General features: G+C 39.6%; 1 protein-coding gene across 5 annotated transcripts in view; it reads left to right on the forward strand.

The window, feature by feature from the left end:
* Positions 1-4247: 4247 nt before the first annotated feature.
* Positions 4248-22824, forward strand: part of LOC117394422 (band 4.1-like protein 4B) — a 189765-nt gene continuing 171188 nt past the window's right edge. For 2 of the 5 annotated variants that reach the window (XM_059012940.1, XM_059012939.1), the window contains exon 1: positions 4248-5036. In XM_059012940.1, the coding sequence (XP_058868923.1) occupies positions 4779-5036 (258 nt within the window). In that variant the 5' untranslated portion in view covers positions 4248-4778. The remainder of the gene's footprint in view (positions 5037-22824) is intronic. The other 3 variants (XM_059012941.1, XM_059012942.1, XM_059012943.1) reach the window with 2 other exon arrangements.

The raw sequence follows: 22824 nt of genomic DNA on the forward strand, positions 1-22824 counted from the left end.
TTTACCAAAAGATTCAATTTCAGTTTAATAAAAATCTGTGAATTTCCAATATGTTGACTCCTTGCTTCCATAGTTTTGTCATTACATTTTCTAAGAAAGTACACAAAAAACTCTCTTATGAGCTGACCTGTGATATTCATTCTGCATAATAGGATTCAAAGATTAATGATCCTTGAGCTCCACCAGCTTAGCAAGTGCTATATCATGGAATTCAGTGTTGTTGGGATACAAACAGTGTAAGTGCAGCTGCAGAGTACAGGCCAAGAATAGTGGAAAAAACTTCCTTGTGTAACCTGTACAAGTGTTAATGATGCTGAACAGTCCTCAAATGATCTTCAATTGGGCAACATATGAATTTCCTCTATTTTTATTTGTAGGTAGTACTCATGTCAAAGGATAATTTGGAACACCTACTATGTTATCAAATATCAATATCCTCAGGTGCACTCAGACTTTACAAACACAAGGCCGTCTTTTAGCCCACCTTGTACAATTACCTTGCAAGGATCCTGTAATAAATGGCAATGTTAACAAATACAGCAGTACCAGTGCCGTTGTGTCATACTGCTGGTAATGCTGTGGTGTGCTAGTGGGTGTGCCAGGGTTTTGTCATGGTAATACGTTGCTATTTCAAAAGTATTAGTTTTGTGCAGCTTTATAGAAATATTTAAGCAATGCCTTTAGGGCTGGTTGAGTGTACAAGCAAATATCCAACCCTAAGTTTATACAAGCGAGAGTTACACACAACAAACACAAAAGTGATAGCAATCTGTTTGATGGCCCTTTTGCTCTAGGATGTACTGTTCTCCCATTACCACAGAACCTTAATCTATGGGTAGACGAGGGTCCGTGGTCCTTTGTGTTCATCGCCAGCTACATTAAGACACATTTTGACAGGATGGAAGGTGGGTCTTAGCCAAGGACAGTTTACTTGGCGTCATGACCAAGTGCTGCAATGTTTGGCCTTAACATTGGAATGCGCGCAGCATGACCAACCGGTTGCCACCAATTTCGGCAATATATGACACAATAAGAACAACATTCCTCTGTCCAGGGGAGCAACCACCAAGAAAATGTTAAAACCAAAACTCTTGTCTAGGACAACTGGAAGCTGCTAGAGACTGGAAAATGCTGGCAGATGTTGTACAATGGCTTATTTTCCCACCAGAGATTGCCTCCACTAACCTTCAACCTGATATTGTCGTGGTCTGGATCAGCATGCTTTGTTCACCTGGTAGAGTTAACAGTGCCATGGGAGGATGCTGTGGATGAGGCGTATGAAAGGAGGAAACTTCAGTACACTCAACTTGCTGCTGAAGCGGAACAGCGATGATGGAGAGTCCAGGTTTACCCAGTGGAGGTGGGTTGTCGAGGATTTGTGGCACACTCCACAACCCGGTTTCTCAGAGACATCGGATTCAGTGGTCAAGAGTTGCAACACATAGTGAAGAACTTATCTGGAGCAGCAACTGGCTCTGGTTGAGACGAAAAGATTCTGGTTGGGTATTTCAAGCACAATAGAAAAAAAGCAACCTTGATGTAAAGGAAGGTAAGTAAGTTGGACTAAATGAGACCCCAGAGAAGTACCCTACTCAGCTCAGTCCAGATGGTTGTCATGCTGATGGGCTAGGGAGGCTGCACTGTGGTTGATCTCTGGAGCCAGCATTGGAAGCCGTTGTGTGTGCTGATGGGCCAGGGAGGCAAAATAGGCTGATCCCTGGAGCCAGCATTACACTTCAGCCATCAACACCAGGCAGAAGGATATCTACATCATCAGATGGAAGGAAACACAGATGGATCACTTTAGTTTACAGTAAAAGAAGCTATGTCTTAGTTGGTGCTTATCTTAGCGAGAGCTGAGTCCAATATCAGCATGAAGTTTTAACACCTACTCTCATGTAATGGAAATCACTGCTTATTCCAAAAGAGCAAAGAAAATGTAAACATGAAGAATGCATTTTTTTCACACATTACATGTAATGTTTAAAAAAAGATTTGGAAGCTATGTAAAACTGAAACAGGGTTAAGAGGCAAAGGCCTAAAAGTATCCTCTTCTATCCCACCCCCTTAATGACTTGCGTCTCAGCCCAGTCCTGACCTTCCCCACACGTCAGGGATGGAAATAAGGCTCCCATTGCATAGCAGTTTCACCCATTTCATGTTTTAGTACAACTGATCATTCACTGTGTATAAGTAACATGCTCCATTGTATCTTACTAAACTCATAGCGAAACCAGAAACGGATCAAAGTCTTATGTAATGGGAAGCTTATTTCCATTCCTGCATGTGCGGAGATGAAAGTGAAACCATAGGGATTAATTTAGCAAGGCCCCATAATTATGTAAGTCTAAAGAACTCCCCCAGATGGCCAGTGATTCCTCTATAGACTATACCAGAAACTAGTGCCCAAATTAGTGGGGCTTCATAACTTAACGAGTTCATCTTTAAGTAGGGTCTTGGTGGCCATTAAACTGAAGCTGATGAAGGCAATCTGGCTGTGTATGAAATCACTCTCTTTGACGTTATTGGTACATACGTACCGCAGTTAAAAACTCATTATCATCCAGTTGACTGAAGGGTTACGTAAAGGTTCCCTTGAGAGCAGAAATGCAGATCCTGCTGAGTCACTGCACTGTGGGCGCAGCTCCTCTTGCACAGCAGAAATCCAGCACACACAATCCTAAATGCCAAATGGTGTTTCTTATTTACATCAAGCGGCTGTGTGTGTGTTGTTGCTCACAGTTATGTGGGGTAATCAATCATTAGTGTGGATCTGCTGTCACCCTGTCACTGTGTCCCAGAGGAAGAATCAACATCGCAAAATCGGTAGAGGCAGAGAAATAATTAACCAGTAGTAATCCGATGGTGATGGATGTCTGATGTGTTTTTAAATAAAGCAGACACATAGCCACACAGGCAGGGGAACATTATGTCCTTGTAATTATCAGAAACAGATCATAAGAGGATCTGGGGCACAGTCACGGACCACTTATTTGATTTAATGTCTACTGGTTACATTAAAATGAACTAGACTTAAAATACAGGATGGTGACAAGGTGAGATATGGAATTCTATAATCACAAACTATTATCAGAACACTCCCACATAGTACAGTAAATCTAGTGAATTCATTATAAAACTTGGAGAGCAGGTAGCTTCAGATTTCATTGTATTCTTTTTATGAGGCTTGCACTCATTCGGAGGGGTTTGTATTGAAATTACTCTGCAATTATACTTTCACCTGAGTTAGGGAGCTGCGTCTACCATATATATGTAACATAGGCTAGATCAACCAGAAAAATCTGATTCTTTTTTTGTTTCATGGAAGATAAAAATAGTACAAGTACAGAATCAACATATGTATTAAAAAAAAGTATGGATGAAAATGAAATAAATCAGTCATCAAATTCTTTGTGTTTACTGTTTGCTGTGATTTATAATATATCTGACACATTGGCACAATGTCTGCAATAAGAAACTACATACAAATCACAATGAGTGTATAGTCAGTAGCTATAGGTAAGAGTGTGCAATATAACACACACACACACACACACACACACACACACATATATATATATATATATATATATATATATATATAAATTAATTTGTGTCTGTTCAGTACATGTTTTTTACCACTTAGACTTTCACTGTACGTATCTGTACACTGTTGACAAAACAGTTTCATTAGACAGTTTTAGCTAAAAGAACACATGCTTCTTTCTTATATAAACCCTGCTTTCCCCAAGCTGTCGTTCTGTGAAACAAACTGGCATGCGCCTGCATCTATGTACAGCAGTGAGAGGTTATAGGCTACATAGTTATAGTATTCAGGGATTGGTCTTTTTTTAAAAAAAATATATGACACCCTTTCTATATCCAATCACAAATAATGTAACATGGCAGTTATTGGAATATGTTACAAATCACGATATACGCTAAAAAAAAAAAAGAAATAAAAAGAAAAAAAATTGTGGTGTTTTACAAAAAATTAACAACTATATATCAATAAATGATCAAGAAACATTTTGCAACAAGCTACACTCAATGATTACTTTTATGATGCACCGCTGGTTGTTATTTGCCTAGTTCTGGTAGGGTAGGGATACCACTGTTTCCAAACACACATCACCACACATAGCTTCTTTATTCATTCGATCATCGTGCAACAAACAGGACTTACCTGTCCCAAGGTTTAACGAGGGCGTCATTTCCTGGACTACACCTCTACCAGTTCAACTTTTTTTCCGCTAGGTGCCGCTGATCGCCTCAAGGCACTCTGTCCTTCGTCTCGATAAAAGTTGCCTGTGTTGTTTGTTTTACGCAAGCGCAATATGAGCTGTTTGTCTTGTTTCTCTGGTCGAGTTACTTGCGAGAGGGAATCGAGTGTCAGTTTCTGTGGAGACAACCAAGTGTACCCCGCAATAGGACTTTCTCTGTGAGGAGCGGAGAGGTGGCGGGGGAGGAAGATCTGGGGATTCATAATTGTAGCAGCAGCAGCAGGTGATGCATTGCTTACAACCGACAATCGAGGGGAAATACAAAGCTGTATATTCTGTATATAATTTTTGGTGTTTTTTTTTTTTTTTTTTTTTAAAGCAGAGCGGAATTGTGCGTTGAATTTTGCTTTGGCAAAAGGAGTAACTATTCTAAAGCTCAGAGTCTGTTTAACTATTATTTCTGTTAGTGTTTGGAACCCGATATTGCTGTGGTGAACTCGGTTTGGGATTTTAGCAGTACACTGACGCGGACCTTGGATAATTGAAATAGTCAAGATGATGCGCTTTCTGCGTCGGACCTTCGGCCGGCAGTCGATGAGGCGGTATCAATCACCAGATGAGCGGGACGGGAAAAGCACAGGCGGTGTTGGGACGCTCCCACACCCGCACTTGCACCAGCAGCAGCTGCATCACGTCCCGACCGTGGTGACTGGAGGAGCCGTGGTTCACATCCCAGCGGCGGGCAACAGTAAGTCGGTGCTGACCTGCCGGGTCCTGTTGTTAGATGGGACAGATGTCAGTGTCGATCTACCGGTGAGTCTCTGGTTTTCATAGCGCTATTAGTTGTGTACAGTTTATGCATGTATATAACAAAATAATTTTGCGTTTGCAGTGTTTTATTGCCCATGCACACTGCTGAGGAACTTTCTTTTGCATGCAAAGTGAATAATTATTTAGAAATGTTCATCATGTAAGGGTGGAAATTATAAATCTGCTCTATGAACTGTTCTACTTCATGATAGCCACGAATGTTAACTTGCTGGATGCCTTACTTTTAAACACAGTGATTGTTATTAATGTTTCTTTTGTCGCTACTTGGCAAAAGGTGATTGGTTTCAATTCTATTAGGTGACGTGTAAGGCCAAAAGGCCATTACGCAAAATTGTTTTACCTCACTTTCCTGTTCTGTTGTGATTAATATTAGCACGGCAACTGCTTATTTATTTTTACATGAGGTACTGTATATTGTCTTAAACCGTGTTTTATTGAGTTTTTGATGTGTGTATAGTTACATTTTCTCATAGTAACCGTAATGCCTGCACGTAAGTTTTTACTAGACTTTGTGCGTAGTGATTACATATTTACCTTTCCCCTCTACCTTTTGATCTCCCTGCTAGTTAAATCTTTGTTGCCAAGGTTAAGGATATTTCGTACGCTGTAGTGCACGGATACGCGATAACCTGAATAGAAAATGACCTAGCAACCAAGGGCACATACATGTGGTCACTGCTAGAGATTTCTATGTAAGAAGATAGTTGTACTACCTATTGGCACTCTGCCTGTCAATCTCATGTATTTGTTAACTCCTAGCGTTTTATAGTTTCGATCAGTGTGTATACAAATCATTACTTTACGCATGAATTGTACAGTATAAAGGGAGAACACCATAAACACGTTTTATTAAAACGGTATTCGTTATAACCAAACGGAGAGAAGTGTGAAAAATACGTATAATAATGAAATGGTATGTCCATGGTGAGTTTAATAATGAAATTATATCATAATTAAACGGCAAGTAAACCACGAATACAGCAATTCACAGTTCACTCTGTATGTCTGAGCGAATGTAGCGTGTAGATTGCTGTGAGCATGCAACAAGATCCTACAACTGCGTTAATTGTAAGGTTGTCTCTTAACCCTGCTATATTGCACATGGATTGACAATGTACAAAGTAGCAGTAATGCTAGAACACTTTCCCCTTACTACAATCACGGAATGCGTCACACAGATGCCAAAGACTTGCAACTGTTACAGTAACTGTACCAGCAAGCAGATTTTGCACACTACATTTTCCAGAGATACCTGCCACAGTTCCCTCTGTAAAAATGTAGCCATTGATATTGCATTCTTTAAACATGTTTATTAGGCAGTACTGACAGTTTGACCCTTTTCTGGTTTTACTATGGGGTTAATAATACACACCTGGGCTTGTTACCTATACGCAGTGGCTTACTTCCATACCTGCATTTCTGTCATTCCTTGCTGCCAAAGGAAGTAAATTATGGATTGTTTTTGTAGAAACAGAAATCATAGAATATCAATTATAAAAAAAAAATCTGTGAAAAAACTTTTAATTAGTTGGGGCTTGACTCAGTTTGTCTTGGGATTCATTCATTCATTCAGTTATTTGACTTCTTTAGCTGCAATGGTTCATGATCCATGTATTTTGAGAGTAAGGGGCAAAATAACCTTGAGCCCAAATTGTATCTCAAAACATTAGGTCTACTGAACCTTATATAACCTGCAGATTATAAGATTTCCAACACAGAAAAGTGCACAGTCCCTTGAAAGAGGTCCCAGCAAACAAAATGTTGGGCTCATAGGAAATGCAGTGAAACTTATTCTTTACCTATCACTGAGCTAATCGGCTAAGAAACTGGAGACAATTGAGAACTTTAACTGGAGTTTAGGTCTGCATATAGCAGATCACTATACAAGGTTGGCGATTTTTTTGAATTTATTTATTTTAATTCAGAATTTGTTTTGTAGTACCATAGTTGTAGCTCTACAGTACCTCAACTGTAAGTTTAAGGATGTTGGAAATGGTGGTTTGTATATAGTTAAATACCAAACTAAATTACACACTCTTAAATGAATACATAAATATCTTTTCTATCTTATTTTTATATAGTGCCTTTCATAGTTGACCACCACCACAAAGCGCTTTACAGAGGTAGGCTGTGAACTATGCATTATATAAAGAGTCTTTTACAATAGGACATTGGTTTAACATCTCATCCACAGGATGGAGCACAAGGAGGTTAAGTGACTTGCTCAGGGTCACACAGTGAGTCAGTCAGTGGTAGAGGTGGGATTTGAACCGGTGACCTTCTGGTTACAAGCCCTGGACTTTAACCACTGGACCACACTACCTCCAAATTATTTATCATTGTGGCATCCTCTAAATGTGAACTACAAGAATTTAGCGATGGAGTACACCAGAGAAAAATCCCCCTCACTCATCCCAGTCATTCTTTTCTTTTACGTTTCTTTCTTTGATTTCCTCTTTCTGCGTCAGTCCAAACACACGCAGTTGTTACTTAGGACTACTATGCTTTTTATAGTGTGTTCAATTGTTAAAGTTCCTGATTGCACCACTAAATAAACCTGGTTTCAGCGGGTCTTAACGCAGTGCTCATTTGTCTATTTGGGACCCCATTGCGCTGTCATCAGAATCGCTTCTGCGAATATGTTAATGATGGGGCAGGCGCTCTATAACAGGGCAAGACATGTCTTCACAATACCATTTCAGTGCAGTATGTTTTCTTTTTACATCTTCACTCCATTTATGCGTCACAGCATCTGCGCTGTGATCAGAATACAGCCCTAAGATTTTGTTTATAGACAGTAAGAGTTTAAGGTGTTTGTGTTAATAAAAGGTTTTTAAAACATACTTTTCATGTCTTTTCCTTGATCAACTATATAGAATAGGTAATAAATGAAAATGATTTAAATCAATGATTTTTTTAAGTGATTTAAATCTGCCAACCCTGTCTCCATAGTGACTTTTCATTCTTCGACTATGATAAACGGTAAACTAGCCATAGTTTAGTTTTAAAGCTCATTTTCTATGCCAACATTTCCCTTGTCTCATCCCTGATAGTTTACAGCAATGAATTCCTGTAGAGGCATGAAAAATTAACTGAATCGGTTACTGTAATATTTTACCTGTTGTACTGGTATGTGTGTGTATGTATATGTGTAATATATGTATATGTAATTATATATATATATATATATTAATACATATATATAAATACATATATATACAGTGTATATATATGTGTGTGTGTGTGTGTGTATATATATATATATATATATATATATATATATATATATATATATATATATATATATATATATATAATATATATATATATAACACCGTGTAACACATTTTTTTTTTTTTTTTTTTTTGTTCCTGGGCAGTAAGTGTTATTTCCTAATTGCTTATGCCTCAAAAGTATAGAAAATGGCTAAACTTTGCTTTTGTGACCGGGACAGTGATATTTTGAAATTTACCTATTTTCAATGAGAAAACGGGCGAATTTGTGTCTTTTCGTTCACATAAAGTCAGAAAAAAACAACATATGAATACAAATTAACATGTATTTATACTAAAGTAATACAAAAATGACTACAAAAGATTTAGAAGTGAGTAGTTTTTCGAGATTTACGATTATACTGTAAATCACTTTCACAAATCAGCCCCCAAATGTAGTCTCCCATCATGTTCTCGTTATACTGTCCTTGGTAGCGGCGTTCAAAGTCCAGTATATCCTGGTGGAAGTCCTCGCCTTGCTCCTCCGAGTACGCTCCCATGTTCTCCTTGAATTTATCAAGATGAGCATCAAGGATATGGACTTTGAGGGACATCCTACAGCCCATTGTGCCGTAGTTCTTCACCAGAGTCTCAACCAGCTCCACATAGTTTTCGGTCTTGTGATTGCCCAGGAGGCCCCGAACCACTGCGACAAAGCTGTTCCAAGCCGCTTTCTCCTTACTAGTGAGCTTCTTGGGGAATTCATTGTACTCCAGGATCTTCTTTATCTGTGGTCCGACGAAGACACCGGCTTTGACCTTTGCCTCAGACAGCTTAGGGAAGAAGTCTTGAAGGTACTTGAAGGCTGCCGACTCCTTATCTAGAGCTCTGACAAATTGTTTCATAAGGCCCAATTTGATGTGCAGTTGTGGCATCAGCACCTTCCGGGGGTCCCAGCCGTACTCATCATACTTCAAGGCGTCCAGCAAGGTCTTGATGCTGTTGTAATCCTCTTTGAGGTGCACCGAGTGAGCCAGGGGAAGAGACGGGTACTTGTTACCATTATAGAGCAGCACGGCTTTGAGGCTCCTGGATGAGCTGTCAGTGAAGGACAGTATAACGAGAACATGATGGGAGACTACATTTGGGGGCTGATTCGTGAAAGTGATTTACAGTATAATCGTAAATCTCGAAAAACTACTCACTTCTAAATCTTTTGTAGTCATTTTTGTATTACTTTAGTATAAATACATGTTAATTTGGATTCATATGTTGTTTTTTTCTGACTATGTGAACGAAAAGACACAAATTCGCCCGTTTTCTCATTGGAAATAGGTGAATTTCAAAATATCACTGTGCTGATCACAAAAGCAAAGTTTGTGGGGAATAATAGCCATTTTCTATACTTTTGAGGCATAAGCAATTAGGAAATAACACTTACTACCCAGGAACAAAAATTGTGTTACATAGTGTAATCATAATCTGTATATATATTATATATATAAATACATATATATATATATATATATATACACACACTGTGTGTGTGCAGCCAATGGGGGGATTAAAAAATTTTAGGGGGAATGGCAAAAAAGGCACACATGCATATAAAAAAACTATGTATATACAGTGGTATGCAGAAGTATTCACCCCCCTGCAAAGTTTTCACATTTTGTTGGCACCTGAGCATACTCCACGACGTCTGAGATGTCTGAGATGGGAGTCAGTGTTCACACATCAACAATAAGCCGGTCCCTACACAAAGCTGGCCTGTATGGACGGTTGGCAAGAAAAAAGCCATTACTCAAAAAGCCTCATCTTAAAGCACTATGGAGTTTGCGAAAAAGCATGTAGATGATACTGTAGACATGTGGAAAAAGGTTTTGTGGTCAGACGAGACAAAAATATAACTTTTCGGTCAAAATTCCAAGCGTTACGTCTGGCGCAAGCCCAACACTGCACATCACCCAGTCATCACTATCCCAACTGTCAAGCATGGTGGTGGCAGCATCATGTTATGGGGATGCTTCTCTTCAGCAGGGAATTGGAAGCTTGTCAGGATAGAGGAGGGAATGGATGGTGCAAAGTACAGGAATCCTTGAGGAAGATCTGTTCTGAGTTAGCCAAGACTGGGGAGGAAATTCACATTTCAGCAGGACAATGACCCGAAGCACAAAGCCAAAGCCACACTAGAGTGGTTGAACAAGAAGAGAATTAATGTTCTTGAGTGGCCCAGTCAAAGTCCTGACTTGAATCCAATCTCAAATTTATGACGAGACGTAAAGATTGCAGTCCATCGATGATCCCCAACAAACTGGAGCAATTTTCCCGTGAAGAATGGGCAAAAATGTCACTATCCTACTGTGCAAAGCTAGTAGAGACCTATCCAAAAAGACTCATAACAGTAATTGCTGCAAAAGGTGCTTCTGCCAAGTACTGACTTAAGGGGCTGAATACTTAAGCAACCAGTAAATTTCATTTTGTACATTTTCATTGCAAGGTTTGCTGACATTTAACCACCTCCTCATACCAGTGTTCGGTTTAACCACTACAGCTTTGAATAAAAAAAAAGGTTGTTTGAAAAACTGCATACATTGTGTAATTCTGCAAACCACTATATATATAGATATAGACATAGATATAGATAGATCGATCATCATTCACACTGGTGTTGCTTTAAAATAAGCTGCTTTCAGGAGACCTAACAGCGGTTCATCTCTGTGAGACAGAGCACTCTCCATTGCTTTTGCCATTGCCTGATGTGAAAAAGATGAAAAACCCTGAGTCTGTACTTTAAAGCAAGATGTGCATAACCTTAGTTGCGCTGCGTTGTAAGAGTTAAAGCGAAAGTCACCGCTTGCAAAACAACACCTAGATAGACTTACTATCGTATTTTTTTTTCCAAAACTGTTTACTTACTGCAGTGTAGAGTTTCTGTAATGTTTAAAGATAGTGGCTGAGAATCACGTACGAGAGAATAGTCTTGCGGCACTTAAAATATCCAGCACTTCTTTTTATTTATTTATTTTAACCAGAACTACGCGGAATGTGGCTCATAGTGCTTTCGTCACTGACACCCACTTCTTTAGATATTGTTGTAGCGTTTCAGGCATTCTAAATTGGGTGAAAAATACAGTAGCTTGGTGTCTTCAAATATCTCTACGGGATCTTCTCGCACTGAAAGTTGCAGATATGCGGGAGCAACTTGGAAAATGCGCGATCCCGCGATAAAATTCATGTCCTGTATATATATATATTATAAAGATAAGATGTGCACGACGGGTGCTAGATACTGTTTAAACTTTTAAATATTAAGATTAAAACTCATTGCATACTGTTAGGCTTTCAGCATTTCATATCAAGGCATTCTGAAAGCAGCAGCAGCATGGAACACTCCTATGATAGTTTTTGAATCTCTCACCTGTCATGCTATTATTTTATTTGACAAAAACAATGGAGAAGCGGTCAGGAGGAATTAGTCCAATTAAGTGCTTATTAGAAGTTGGAACAAACACCAGGAGGGACACTGGCCCTCCAGGACCAGAATTGCCCGCCCCTGGTCTAGACACTCCAGCAGACTGCAAGTGCAGTAGGTAAAGTCACGCTGTCTTCGGAGCTTTGGGGAAGAACCGTAAGTAATGATTTTTCCTGCTTATGTCCATCTCCATCCATGTCGCTGGATGAACTTCCAGCTTTTATAGGTGTAAAGACACCTATAAAACCTGCTGGATAGGGGCTCTCCAGGATCAGGGTTGGAGACCCCTGTTGTTGAGGGTGGCACAGGGGCTTACAGAAGATACCAAACCTGTGTCTAGGGAGGAGTGATTGGAGGTATATGCTAGTTTTCTCCAGTCCAGAAGTATGATATTCTGAGTGACTGTCACATTGTTTTTCACTGTGATACCTAGGCCTATATAGTTTAACAGGATATAGATTTATTTATTTATTTATTTATTTATTTATTTTTGTATTTATTTATACAGTATTCTTTTTATATAAAAAAACCCCCAAAAAACACGATGTCGGAACTCTTCAGGGTGTTTTCAGGCTTTTGAGACTTTATAAAACAATGAGAAGCTACTCAAAGTGCACAAAAAGCAAATTTAGTCTCCTCTTTCGATTTGTGGTTACCGAGTAGTGTTGTAAATCGAACCCTGATGTTGACATTGATTTATTGTGCAAATTCTAATTACGATTATTGATCATTATCGTGTTAAAAAAAACTTACTTACTGCCAACATCGCAACCAAGATATGTAGAATATCTTTCATACATGTATAGGCCTAATCAATCAATCCTAATCAGGTCTGCACCGAATAAGAAAGTGTGACGACTTGCAGTGGCGTGTGATTTCTGTAAGGGGTAAATAACGCTACGTGTTGAATCAGTAAAAATAATTATAATTATAAATAACTATTTCGAGTACCATAAGCACGAGAAACTGGATTTTTTTTCAGGCCGATTAAATAGTTTGAGTTGTTTATGTCACTTAACATTTCTTCCTAATTAATACTTGTTAGATAATGAGATTCAATTCATTGTTAATTTGGTAATTGGATTTGCTTTTTGCTCTATTGTTACGCATGGTTTAAACAGTTCAAATGTTTGTCTCTCATGTTGTGGAAATGTTGTCATGAGTTCCTCTGAGTTTGAAATCCCACTTACTGCTGTAAGTGAAGATAGTTGTGAGAACTATGTTTTAGATGTAGAATATAAAAGTGTTGTTGTGAACCAGGAACAGAGAAGAAAGTTATTGATGAAGGCCTAAATATCATTGCCAGCGATTGGTTTTTGAGAAGTACTCGGGCAACTAAGCTTGTTTGAACAATGGTTAAACAAAATAATTGCAAAAGCTATTGTAAGATAGTGTAGTCTGGGGTGAAAACAGGACTACACCTCCCAGAAGGACATGGGCTGAAAAACCCTAATTTAATTGTTAATTTTTGTTAATTATCCCCTGCACCTGGCTATCATTGTAAATTAGAGCCAGGTGCAGGGTACTTAAGGAGAGCAGTCAGTCTGCTCAGGGCTGCTGCTGTGTGAAGAGCCCGACTGTGAGTCGTTAAAGGAAAAAGGTACTGTGTGTGTACGAGTCTTGCTGTGGTTTTGTAAGGTCGGGGAAACAGCTTAGCTGTCCCGGGTTAGACAGGGTGTTCCTGTAAGTTAGTTAGCACTCCAGAGTGGAGCTAGGTTTTTGTTTGTATTTGTTTCTTTTTGTGTATGTGTCTAAAAATAAAGAAAATTAGCGCAACCGCGCTGGAAAAAATAATTTCAAGTTCCTGTGTTTGGGTCAATTTAAAGGGAAAAGAGCCTGAGACAGCCTGTGTAGCGAGCGTCTCCTTTACATATGGTGTCAGAAGTGCCCTTCTGGCTCAAAACACAGTAAAATGGATTTAAAAGAGTTAATCGATCAAATAAATAAAAACACTGCTGCTCAAATGGAGCAGAACAAGAAATGGAGACTGGAGAGGGGGCTGCCGGAACGAGAGCCGAACGAGCTGGAGCTGCTGCTTCAGAGATGGAAGTTGGAGAGAGAAGCCCTGCGGTCTCCTGCACCAGAGGAGCTGGTGCTATGTCCAGAGCAGGAGGAGGAGTCCTTCCCGGAGCCAGAGGAAGTGGAGCCATTACCATCTCCAGAACCACTGGCTTCAGACAAGGGGGAGGAGGTGAGGTCTGTACTGCCACCACAGCCTCAACCTCCACCCCTGAGAGCTTGTCCGCCACAAAACAGTGCGGTCCAGCAACCTGTGCTCCTGGACACCTGGTCAGAGTGCCCGGACCTCCAGCTGTTGGGCCTGAAGATCAGTCCAGAGCACCACCAGGCACAGTCTCTCACCTGGTCCCCTGCTCCACTCACCCTGAAGCCCCAGACGTCGTGGCGCAATCGGCAGACGTCACTTAGGCTCCCCCTGCCTGTTGCTGTACTCCCCCTGGCGGCTCAGACATCGCTGCACTGTGGCCAAGCCTCAAGCCTCTGCCTGCTGCTGCTCCCGACAGCTCACCGGCCTGCACAGCTTTTGCCCCAGTCACCCTGTCTGGGTCCCTCATCGCCAGGTCGTCGTCCCTACCCTGAAGCGCCGGAGGAATTAACCCATCCTCAAGCCCACCCGAAGGATCGGGAGAAGATGGCAATCTTTGGACTTGAGGGTGGGTGGTTGTGTTTTAGGGGGGGAGGTGGCCGTAGAATGGCCGGTGTGTTTCACACATGGGGGAGGAAGTGTAAGATAGTGTAGTCTGGGGTGAAAACAGGACTACACCTCCCAGAAGGACATGGGCTGAAAAACCCTAATTTAATTGTTAATTTTTGTTAATTATCCCCTGCACCTGGCTATCATTGTAAATTAGAGCCAGGTGCAGGGTACTTAAGGAGAGCAGTCAGTCTGCTCAGGGCTGCTGCTGTGTGAAGAGCCCGACTGTGAGTCGTTAAAGGAAAAAGGTACTGTGTGTGTACGAGTCTTGCTGTGGTTTTGTAAGGTCGGGGAAACAGCTTAGCTGTCCCGGGTTAGACAGGGTGTTCCTGTAAGTTAGTTAGCACTCCAGAGTGGAGCTAGGTTTTTGTTTGTATTTGTTTCTTTTTGTGTATGTGTCTAAAAATAAAGAAAATTAGCGCAACCGCGCTGGAAAAAATAATTTCAAGTTCCTGTGTTTGGGTCAATTTAAAGGGAAAAGAGCCTGAGACAGCCTGTGTAGCGAGCGTCTCCTTTACATATGGTGTCAGAAGTGCCCTTCTGGCTCAAAACACAGTAAAATGGATTTAAAAGAGTTAATCGATCAAATAAATAAAAACACTGCTGCTCAAATGGAGCAGAACAAGAAATGGAGACTGGAGAGGGGGCTGCCGGAACGAGAGCCGAACGAGCTGGAGCTGCTGCTTCAGAGATGGAAGTTGGAGAGAGAAGCCCTGCGGTCTCCTGCACCAGAGGAGCTGGTGCTATGTCCAGAGCAGGAGGAGGAGTCCTTCCCGGAGCCAGAGGAAGTGGAGCCATTACCATCTCCAGAACCACTGGCTTCAGACAAGGGGGAGGAGGTGAGGTCTGTACTGCCACCACAGCCTCAACCTCCACCCCTGAGAGCTTGTCCGCCACAAAACAGTGCGGTCCAGCAACCTGTGCTCCTGGACACCTGGTCAGAGTGCCCGGACCTCCAGCTGTTGGGCCTGAAGATCAGTCCAGAGCACCACCAGGCACAGTCTCTCACCTGGTCCCCTGCTCCACTCACCCTGAAGCCCCAGACGTCGTGGCGCAATCGGCAGACGTCACTTAGGCTCCCCCTGCCTGTTGCTGTACTCCCCCTGGCGGCTCAGACATCGCTGCACTGTGGCCAAGCCTCAAGCCTCTGCCTGCTGCTGCTCCCGACAGCTCACCGGCCTGCACAGCTTTTGCCCCAGTCACCCTGTCTGGGTCCCTCATCGCCAGGTCGTCGTCCCTACCCTGAAGCGCCGGAGGAATTAACCCATCCTCAAGCCCACCCGAAGGATCGGGAGAAGATGGCAATCTTTGGACTTGAGGGTGGGTGGTTGTGTTTTAGGGGGGGAGGTGGCCGTAGAATGGCCGGTGTGTTTCACACATGGGGGAGGAAGTGTAAGATAGTGTAGTCTGGGGTGAAAACAGGACTACACCTCCCAGAAGGACATGGGCTGAAAAACCCTAATTTAATTGTTAATTTTTGTTAATTATCCCCTGCACCTGGCTATCATTGTAAATTAGAGCCAGGTGCAGGGTACTTAAGGAGAGCAGTCAGTCTGCTCAGGGCTGCTGCTGTGTGAAGAGCCCGACTGTGAGTCGTTAAAGGAAAAAGGTACTGTGTGTGTACGAGTCTTGCTGTGGTTTTGTAAGGTCGGGGAAACAGCTTAGCTGTCCCGGGTTAGACAGGGTGTTCCTGTAAGTTAGTTAGCACTCCAGAGTGGAGCTAGGTTTTTGTTTGTATTTGTTTCTTTTTGTGTATGTGTCTAAAAATAAAGAAAATTAGCGCAACCGCGCTGGAAAAAATAATTTCAAGTTCCTGTGTTTGGGTCAATTTAAAGGGAAAAGAGCCTGAGACAGCCTGTGTAGCGAGCGTCTCCTTTACACTATATAAAATGTGAAATACTAACCTGAAATCGCAAGCCCTTTTCTAAGTGTTAGGTTTGGAATGTGTAATATAATAATGTAACTAATTGTTGAAAGGATTGTTGCATAATAAAATCGTATTCACTTTTCTGTTGAATTGTCCTGACTGTGGTTTTGTTGAGGAATCGGCAGTTTTTTGTCGATTTCGTAGCACAATCTGTGGATTCATTAATCAACACTATCTGCTCTGCACTCCCCTTCTCTTCAAAGCCACACAGACACTTTTTTTAGTTAGAAAATTGGCAGAAGTAATCAATTGAAAGATCAAAGCGTGAGCAATGTTTTCTGCAATGTTTAAACTATCAAAAATCAGGAACCCACCACGAGAAACCTTCATAAAGCCATGTGTTTTTTTTTTTTTTTTGTGAATCACTACAACATAAAGGTAGGGATGCAACAGTTAATCAATGTATCAGTTTATTAATCCCCCTGGATTTTTTTCCGTTAATCATTAAATTCCCCTGATGCCCAATATGGAGCCTCAAGTAGCAAGCTACTAAGAAATACGTTTTCTGTGCAAGAAGAAAGCTCTTCCAATTCGTATTTGCTTTGTGATGAGAAATGGCAGAATCTTGTAATAGTGGTATCAATGCATATATTCTATTTAGTATATATGCACAATGTTTGGTTTTATTTTGTGAAGAGTACACATTTTTGTGTTTCCTTCAATATTGCCCACTGTCTGTCGCTTTTTCAGCTCTCTGGGAAACAGTTTTCCATCATAACTCTGAACATTTCAGTTTTCACGTGCTGTTGTGAAATACCTGTAAATAAAAATCTATACGTTTGTTGTAAGATAAGGCATGCCATTTTTTTATTGACAACCGTGCCAAAGCAGATCAAAATGCTATAATTCATAAGTGTGAATAATTTCACTCACTTGAAACAGAATAACCCTTTTGGCTTTAACTTAAAATAGAGGTGCTGAACTGTATGTGTGTTATTTTATTTTAGATATAGATATATCTCTATATATCTATCTAAATATAGATATATAGATAGATATCGATAGGTAGATAGATATCGATAGGTAGGTAGATAGATAGATATCGGAGGCTGTGTGGTCTGGTGGTTAAAGAAAAGGGCTTGTAACCAGGAGGTCCCCAGTTCAAATCCCACCTAAGCCACTGACACATTGTGTGACCCTGAGCAAGTCACTTAACCTCCTTGTGCTCCGTCTTTCTGGTGAGACGTAATTGTAAGTGACTCTGCAGCTGATGCATAGTTCACACACCCTAGTCTCTGTAAGTCGCCTTGGATAAAGGCATCTGCTAAATAAACAAATAATAATATCAATAGATAGCTAGATAGATATTGATAGATAGATAGATATAATAAATATGAATATGAATGATTATTCTATTCCTCACTAAGGCGGTTTTTGCCCACAAAAAAAAATCTTCTTTGTGATGTGTTAGCAGGTCCCCACTTCATTAGCGTTAATTAGTGCAGACTGATGAGAAGAGCTCCAGTACAATAAAACTGACATTTTAAAGTCCTTGTTTCTACCCCATTGTTTTAAAATGTAAACAGGTGAAGTGTTAATGAGTCTCTTATATGAATACTGAACATCTTGATTTGCTTTCCTTTGGGGATGCCTGCGTCTTAGTTTTTAAGCATTTGCTAAAAAGGCTTTTCCAGTCTTATTTAACTTGGTGTCCCAAAGGAGGCTGTCAGCTTCTGAAGAGCAAAAGAAATGTGCCCTGCAAAAGAATAGAAACCTACTGTATTATTCCAGAGAAAGCAGACATCTGCAGAATGTCTCTTGAAAACGGTTTAGGATGAAGTCCTTTTAATCTCTCTGCAGCAATGGCAGTTAAATGGGTAAAGAGGAATAACAGCAATTCTATTGTGCAGAGTACCTTGAGCTCCAGTAACAGTGGTGGCAGCAGCTCGGTAGGATCGGGTCTGGCTGCGAATGGACAAGTGATCAAGTCCAGGTGCAAAATCCCAAGCACTGCAGCTCACCACTGCTGCTCCATGCTCAGACTTTTTAAGTAATGCATTGTGTGTGTTCTATGTCTCTGATCTTATATAAGATAGGTGATCTTGTGCAGTTTGGGTTCTGGTTGCTGAAACTGTAGGTAATTATGTTATAATTGGAGACGTCCTACACACAACATATTAACCTCCATTTTAATTCATCACAAAATCAAAGCTTGTAATTGTAAACGCCTATTTTAAATATTGTTTTGCTGTAGAACTGTGCTGTATGTTTATTGCATGGGGTGTCCTCTAAAATGGACTAGAATTTTGAAATATCTTGTAATTGATTTCTCATAGGTGATTATTGGACAGCAATTAGCAATATATATTATGAGTGTAGTCCTGGGGGAAAAAAAGGACTACATCTCCCAGGTCACAGACTGAAAAGCCTTCATTTGTAAATGTGTTTAATTAGTAATGATCCTCTGCACCTGGCTATCATTGTACATTAGAGCCAGGTGCAGGGTATTTAAAGAAAGCAGCCAGTCTGTTTGAGGCTGCTGTGTGAAAAGAAAAGGTAGAGTAAACCTGTGTGTGTTTTTGTTTGTTTGTTTTGTATTACAGGTAAACAGCTTAGCTGTCCTGTTTGATTGTTAGGTTCCTGTTCTGTTAGTTAAGTGCTCAAGAAAAGAGCTAGGTGTGTTGTTTTGTTTATTTTGGTTTTTGTGTTTATTATTAAAATAGCGCAAGAGCGCCTCAAAAACCTCAATTTCTTTGTCCTGGGTCCATTTTTAAAGGGGCAAATAACCGTCAGTGGTGAAGTTTTATTACTCTATGTATGTGTGTGTGTGTGTGTGTGTGTGTGTGTGTGTGTGTGTGTGTGTGTGTGTGTGTGTGTGTGTGTGTGTGTGTGTGTGTGTGTGTATATATATATATATATATATATATATATATACGCCAACTTCGCACTGGCCAGGTAGTTTTCATGCCCTTATTTCTGAGAGAGGTTAGAAGGAGTTCAAGGAATGGCAATGGCAGAAAAAACCCCCACTGTGTTTACTGTACCATCCTGCTCTCCGAAGCGGGGTGACTTTGAGAGCACTAAATCTGCTAGTGTACATGCAGTGACAGTTTTGTTATTGTAATTATTAATGTGCTTAATTTAAAACCGCTCTTTCTAGAATTCTCTACAGTTTTTGTAAATAATTGACTGTACTTTTGAAACAGACCAAGTTAATTAGGGGTGCCTTTTAAGTTTTATTAATAATTTGTTGTTAAACGCAGTAAGCTCAGTACAGATGTATCAATAATAATCTTTAGTCGATATGTAGACGAATAATAACTCTTGTCTTTCAGATATTTAAAAATGAATATCACTCTACCTAGCTATTTTCTACCATCCTGTCTGAAAAAGGTGGAAGCCAAAACGTTGCAGCTAATTATTAAAATGGCTAGTTTTCAGTTTATCAATTACTTCTCCTCTTTATTAGAAAGATCTATATATAGGTATACAGACTGTATATAGTCACGCTTTTACATTTTTCATGTTTTCTTTGTGTGTGCTTTTCCCACGGTTCTACTGTACTATGAATTCATTATAGTTTACCATGCTTTACCATATATCTTTGGCCTTTAGAATGCTTTCACCATGCTTTATTATGCTCTGGTTCAGCTTTTTTTTTTTTTTTTTTTTTTTTTTTTTTAAATACACACGTTCCAATACTTTTCCTATGGGAAATGTATATAAGAGAAGTGAACTGAATTGCCACATGAACCCAATCTTTACAGAACTATACACCTTGACATTATTCTACACTACATCCATCAGCTGCTGATGACTGAAGGCTAAAAAATGGTTATAAAAAATGGTTATAAAAAATGGTTATAAAAAATGAAAGCACGTTTGCACTAATGTCCAGGTGGAGTAATAAAATAGCATAAAACAGCCCCACTGTGTACCGAAGCAATATCAAGGTCACTGTTCAGTGGAGCAATTCAACGCCCTGAAGTGTACAGTACACGTACTCTCCCAGGACATGCACTCCTAAATAAACCGATGTTTTTTTAGATAGAGCGAGACTCTTCCAGAAGTTTCCCTGGTGGAAAAGCTTACATTTGAAGCGAAACTTGACTGTCAAAAAGTGCAGGCAATAATACTCACTTCACGTTTTAAAGTCTGTCTGAACCAGATTAGGTATTTTCTTTGGAGTACCGATCCCTTTTTCTAGCTTAAATGTAATTAAAAAAAATAAATAAATCGGTCTCAATAGACAGATGAGATGACCTGTTTGTACCGTACAATACATTGATAGATACAACATAATGTAGCTATTATGGTGCGACAAGAAATAGATGTACCGCTATTAGAAAAAAAAAACCTAAACAAAGGCTAGCAAAGGTATTTTTTATACCACAATCTTCTGTTTTGTGACACATTTTTTAATAGAATAACTTAATGTTTTTGACAAAGAACCATGCCATTTACAGTAAGTTTTTTCTTGGGCACCATTAAGTTTATAATGACTATATCATAACTTGAGCCCTACATTGCTAACATTTCTCTTTTATAATGCAGTTTGTTTCAGTTGTTATCATTTGTCATTTCTTTTGAACAAAAAGAATACCACAATGTTGTTTTTTTTTTTTACTTTTGATAAATGTAGTTTTAAAAAGGCTCACACGCATTAGGGCGAAATGTCTTTTTAATGACTTCCAGTAACATTAACAGCAAGACAAATTCTAGCATTCATTACTGTGTCAAAATAACTCCTCTTCCTGTCTTAAGAAGGGCTTTTTTTCATTTAAATTGAAAACGAGAGTTGTCTTTGTGAGTTCAAAGCTCCCTCGTTTATCATCTTTCAGACTCATGAAAAATGGTTTGCATATTAATCGGTGCTTGTAACAGTAGTTACAGATGAGTAGGCAGATTATAATACTGCGCAGCAAAACGCATTACTGAACTTTCGGACCATGTGTTGGTGTGAACTGTGTTCTTCTGATTCATTCACAATTTGAATTGCTGGATGGGAATTTTAAACAATCCCCTCAAAAGTGTGGAGCCCCTTAAGGTTTGAGGTATAAATGTATATGTTTTATACATATTTAAAGAAGTGATAGTTTCTGAAATACTTCTGTAAATCATACCTGGCGTGCACTTCCATTAGCTGTGCTGATGTCGCATCCATAATAAATATATATATATTTTTTTGTTTTAAGTGAACTATGTAAAAATGTAGTAAACATTTACACAGGAGTCGTCGTTTTTCGATTTGAATGGAGCATGTGTGTGGGGGACACAGTAGATTAGGAGTAGCTTTGTAGTCCCCTAATACTATAAACTGCTTAAGAGAAAAACAAAAAAAAACGATTTAAAAAAATGATTCTTAGTCTGTTCGGTCTGTCTTCAGTCTTCAGCAGCTGGTGGAACATACAGTGGTTTGGAATTATTTAATTAAACCATTTTTATTAAATAATTAAGGCATGCAGTACTGTGAAAAGTGGTTTATTGTGACATTTACTTTGTCAAACAAGGTTTTGTTAGTTTGTTGCTTGTTTTTTGGTGTTTCATGCAAGAGCAGCGGATCTGTTTAGATTATTACAATACACATCAAAGTGTTTGATTCTGAATAATTCACAGTTCTCATGCTCTAAACAGCTGGTGTACTGTAGTAAAGAACATGGACAGTATTTTAAACCAAGCAAAAAAATGGTGTATTGCCTAATGTGGAGAAAGGATCTGCTGTGCTTAGTCCATTTTTATATATTTTGTTTGTGGTTTAGGGGGTCCTGTTGTAGCTGTACAGTGTGATGCTGTTGTATTAAACACAGAGCTCCTTTCTTTCACTTCCTAATTATTAAAAAATGCTGTAGCTATTACAGAACAACCAGTTCAGAGGAAAATGTTGGTACATTTTGGAATTAAAAGCTGTGGAATGTTAAGTAGACACACAAGGATAGGATTATTTGTAAAAAAAAAAGGTTCATTAGTAAGTTGTAATTCTCTACTGTTTAACATATACTGTACTGTAACAGTGGTGCACTGAAAGTATCATAAAAGCGATCATACAAAATCAACATTAATATATTCATAAACGTTTTTGCTCTGTGGGAAAAATGTGAATAAATTGCCATCCACAATAATACTTTTAATATTATTTTTGTGACATGTACTGTATTATTATATTCTGAGCAGTTAAACAAGTTTAAAAACAGTGCCTTATGCCAGAGATGTGCAGAAGAATCAGTTTTTAGATAACTAAGTGGAGCTACTGTATGTGTTAAAAACGAATTGCATTATAAGGTAAGGGATCCTCCCAGCTCAAATGGAACACATTCTGAGGAGGCGTCTCCTCCATGGGGGGTGGTGGTGTATAGGAAGTGCTGTTTAGCTCAAGTCCCACGTGGTGAGATTGTGTCTGAAGATGGTAAAAATGTCAATTTTGATGGCCCAGAGAAAGAACTAGGATAACTTAATTTTAATGCTGGCTTCAAGGGCTTTGTAACAAAATACATTTCTTAACGGGG

This window comes from Acipenser ruthenus, chromosome 3 (genome assembly GCF_902713425.1).
Source record: "Acipenser ruthenus chromosome 3, fAciRut3.2 maternal haplotype, whole genome shotgun sequence".
In the NCBI taxonomy this organism is placed as follows: domain Eukaryota; kingdom Metazoa; phylum Chordata; class Actinopteri; order Acipenseriformes; family Acipenseridae; genus Acipenser; species Acipenser ruthenus.